Raw genomic sequence first — 4268 nt, 5'->3', positions numbered from 1 at the left:
GAGCTTTTATGACAGCATTGACTGGCAGCAGAAGTTTCTTGAAGTAGTTTAGAGAGGGCAAAAAAGTGACACAAAAATACTTCATTTCAACTGTAGGGGTCTAGGGGGTAAGATCAGAGAAAGCTAATTTTAAGAGGTAAGCTTAAATTTAGCTATGTGGAGTGCTTTTAGTTATCCAGTGCTTACAAAAACCAAACAGTAATTGGGTTATCTCACAGACTTGTCCTCTTTGCTCTTTCCTCCATCTGCCCAGACACAGAGGCCTCTAACTGTACAGCAGATGGCTGACTCGCAGCCCACAGCAAGTCTTTCAAAAGGTGTTAGTCTTGAGTCTCCTTATCAGAGAGAAATGAAACTATTAACCCCTTAATCCACAGTAGAGACACAGACAGAAACCTGAAGGAAGATTGCTATTCACAAAAAATATCAAGTAAGACCAAGAACGATGGGTGAAGACCTGCCAGGTTTTGCAATCCAACCTGCCATCCATCCATCCATCCATCCATCCATCCATCCATCCATCCATCCGTAGCTGTTCTGGGCTTACCACTCATTTAGGTAAGAGCCCAAACCAACTGTTTGCTCCTCTCAGTCAGGATCCCTGCAAAGGGCTGGTTTTAATTGCTTAATTGACACAGGTGCTATCGTTTCTTAAACTGAGCACAGCCTGAGGCAACTTCCCTGCATCCAGTACCTGGCTTGCATCAGCTTGCTGACAGACCTTAGTGTCTGTGGCAGCGCTGCACGTGAATGAATCGAAGTCCACTGTTATGTCTTGAACGTTTCTTTCATTGGCATTGTCAAAGCTGTTTTTACCATGCAGCTGTTTAAGGTGTTTCCTCAGAACAGGTTTATGCGCAAAAACCATGTCACAGTAGTTACACTTATGGGGCTTGTCCCCACTGTGCAGGTTGAGGTGGTCCTGTAAGGAGCATTTCTGAGAGAACGTTTTCCCACAGATCTTGCACTGGAACGGTTTGATGCCTGCGTGCACTCTCATGTGCCGGTGGAGATTGCCTTTCTGAGTGAACGTCTTGCCACAGAGTAGACACATAAATAGTTTATGCATCTTTAAGTGATTAGCATAGTTTTCCAGATGCCGAAATACTCTTGTGCACTTTGGACACTGATGGTGCCACTGGAGGCCTTTGTCTATACCTCGGTTGTTAGGCCCAAACATATCTTTAGAGGCCAGAATGATGTTGTCGCTGCCAGCGTATGAAAGGGCATAGTTGTGGAGGTGGTTTTGCTCTATTTCACTTGCTCTGTTTTCAACAGTGGAGTTGATAAGAAAGTGTTGAGGCTCTGAGGAATGCAGTGTAGTTTGTTCAGAAGAAATGAACTGGTTCTGATCCTTCTTATTCCTAACTTCTGTTACCTCCCCGATGGACTCCACCTTGATGATCTGAATATCGCTATCCTCCATGTCCATGCTGTCTTCTGAAGGTTGAATACAAGGGGAATCTTGCTGCAGAGAGTCATCGTCTCCTTGATGTTCCTTCAGCTCCGAGGAGTCGCTTTGCTGTTCACACTCCTTGCTCTCCAGCGGCTGCTTTGGTTTGATAAACTTCCAGAGGGCCTGCGTACACCGTTCAACGATGTGGCTCATCTGCAGGAAGCTTGCGGCAGTCAGGTAGTTCACCAGCTCCATTTCGGGAAACTCCAGGATGCCACTGTAACAGGACAGAAGCAGCTGCCTCCCCACTTCCGAACTCTGCAGTATGGAGATCTTGACATCTCTGGAGTCGTTGAGTAAGAACTGATCTCTTAAAAAGGGAGAGCCAGCAGCAAAGACAATTTTATGCCCATGAACTTCAATGTCATCTATATGGATCACAACATCACAAAATTTGTTTTCTTCCCTCAGTTTGTTCATTTTCTGTAACATTGAATCCCCATAATTGTCAAACTTGAAGTGGAGAATATCTGATCTTTCTGACATTCTGGCACACCTGAGGAAAAGTGGCAAGAAAAAAAAACAAGTGAGAACTTTTTTTTGTTTTCTAGAACGCAAATTAGAAAAGTCTAAAGTAATAAAACCAAATCTGTGTTTAATCAGATGTTGTGTTTTATCCTAGAGAAATACTCAAGTCCATTACAAGTTAAAAAGAAGAGTTTGTACCTCACCTTAGAATATATTTACCTTTTTTAAATTTAATGCAGTTTGAATATAAAGTAGAGGTGATGTGACAGAAATTCTCCCGAAGCAGTATCCTAAAGAGTTAAGATATTTTCCACACGACTTGTCTGGAATTTAAAGGGAAACCACGGAAGTATTTTTAGCAGCCTTAGCTCTTGTTAAGCTTTGCTTCCACATTAAAAGTCCTCAGAGATTTTGTCTTTACCAAATAACAATGAAGTTCCTTTAGCTTTTGCTTCTGGATTTCCTTTAATGCCTGAATACCTTTCATAACAAATAAATTCAAGGCAAGACAGAACCTGGCACCTGCCAGACGTACAAACGTCCCTCCTAACCTTCTGCATCTGCCACGTACAGCTCAGAAGAGCTGCAGCACAAAACCAACAGATCTAGGACACTCCACGATTTACTGGAATACTGACACAGAACACGTGGTCTCACTGGAAGGAACTATCATTTTGACAGGCAGTCTTTTAGCAGGAAGGACTACACGAGCTGTGCGATATCCGCAGCACTGGGTTTAACACATTGGTTTAGATTGTCGTTTAAGTTTTTCTGCAGGGTTGGTTTGCTGTGTCTCATTTTGGTTTTTTTCTAAAAATGATCACAGGGAAAAAAAGTCTTGTGTGTGCCCGCTCGTTGTATAAATCACGCCTTCCAGGCTCCCTGTTTCGGAATAGCCAGGGAACGTAAGAAGTCTTTGTTTTTTGTCATCTTCTTTGGAAGATCTCTCCTCTAGGAACTTTGTTCTTGTTTGATAGTATTTGGAATTAAGAACAGTGCATTTTCCATCAAACAAGTATGAATCTTTTGGTTTTCATCAGTTCTTTTAAAAATTTATAAGGCTACACCGACTCTTCATGAAACACTGTTTATGTAATCCTGCCAGAGAACTGGGATTGCAGGAAGTGAAGAAATCACAGATGAAATTATGCAAGATTTGGTGAGATAAAAACCAAACCAAACCAAAGCAAAATGCACACCTCACAATTATTACAAACACCACATCAAGCTTGGAAGGAAGCTTTGAAGTGTACAGATAAAAGCAGATACTGCTCTCTTGGGACGTGAGGCACCAGCTCCCGCAATAAGAATGGAGCCGTGCCCCACGTAAATGACTGAAAACACAAGACAAGGGTTCAGAGAAGAACATTTTTAGAAGTATCTGCTGCTAATCAGGGTTGTTTCAATTTGCTGATCAGATGTCACTGGGAGACATGACCTCCTTACTACTTGCATCATCTCAGCATGCAAAGGTGAGAAAAGGATTTCAGAAGCCTTTCAGAAACAAGGAACGACAGAAAGTTCACTAACAGGGGTAGCATCATTCTGCAGTACAACCAGTTCTGCTGAATCTACAGAAAGCTGAGCTGCCACAGTCTCTTAGTCACCCTGTCTTCAGTGCTGCCTGACTCATCCCCATTTCTAGGGCAAAAAGTTTAATTTTGTGTGGCAATAGCATTTGGCAATTATTAACAGTAGCAACAGATCATCGTGATGTACCTTCAATGAATTTCAGGCATTATCGAACTGTTTCTTTTTGTGCTTTCTCTTAGAAGTGAGGACAGAAGTCTGCTTGTGAGCCTGTTTTTCCTGAGGATACTGCAATATAAATGCAATTAAAGCGCCTATGCCAAGGCAATGCTATATTGTGCTGTAAACCTGAAACAGCTATTCCAGCCACTCTGTTCCTCAGGCAAGTTACGAGAGTCGCATCGTAAGAAACTGGAAACAGCAAAGAAGTGGCTTGCCTTGTCACAGGCTCAGTTTCCACTACTACTGCTCTCCAGGAAATAAAAAGCTACCAAAGGAACCCCAGATCTTCTCTGTCAAGGGGAGCAGGGCTCCCCCACTGCACGTCCTCTCGGGAAGCAGCGGCTTCCTTGGCTTTGGCCGACCGCCGGCAGCCCCCTACTCCTGACCACGTACTGCCCCGTAACCGGGAAAACGATGTTCCAGGACAGCTCACCCGAGAGCCTGCACAGCTTTTCAAAATACGGCCTAAACGCAAAACTCTGCGAAAGCTGGGGAGACCGCTGCCTGCTCTCGGCCCAGCCCCGCCGCCCCGCTCCCGGCCCCGCGGAAGGAAGGGAAGGGGCCTGTACCTGTAGCGCCGGGCCGCGTCCCC

At 44.2% G+C, this 4268-nt stretch overlaps 1 protein-coding gene across 1 annotated transcript; it reads right to left on the bottom strand.

Moving 5' to 3' along the window:
• Window positions 1–625: 625 nt before the first annotated feature.
• On the bottom strand, window positions 626–4262 carry ZBTB26 (zinc finger and BTB domain containing 26). The gene is made up of 2 exons (XM_010190715.1): window positions 4246–4262; window positions 626–1952 (listed from the first exon to the last, which is right to left on the bottom strand). The coding sequence occupies exon 2, from the start codon at window positions 1940–1942 to the stop codon at window positions 626–628; it is 1317 nt and encodes a 438-aa protein (XP_010189017.1). The 5' UTR covers window positions 1943–1952; window positions 4246–4262.
• Between the last annotated feature and the right edge of the window lie 6 nt (window positions 4263–4268).

Source organism: Mesitornis unicolor, unplaced genomic scaffold (assembly GCF_000695765.1).
Source record: "Mesitornis unicolor isolate BGI_N332 unplaced genomic scaffold, ASM69576v1 scaffold50878, whole genome shotgun sequence".
In the NCBI taxonomy this organism is placed as follows: Eukaryota; Metazoa; Chordata; class Aves; order Mesitornithiformes; family Mesitornithidae; genus Mesitornis; species Mesitornis unicolor.
The sequence above is the reverse complement of the archived record's forward strand: the minus strand, read 5'-3'. Positions and strand labels throughout refer to the sequence as shown.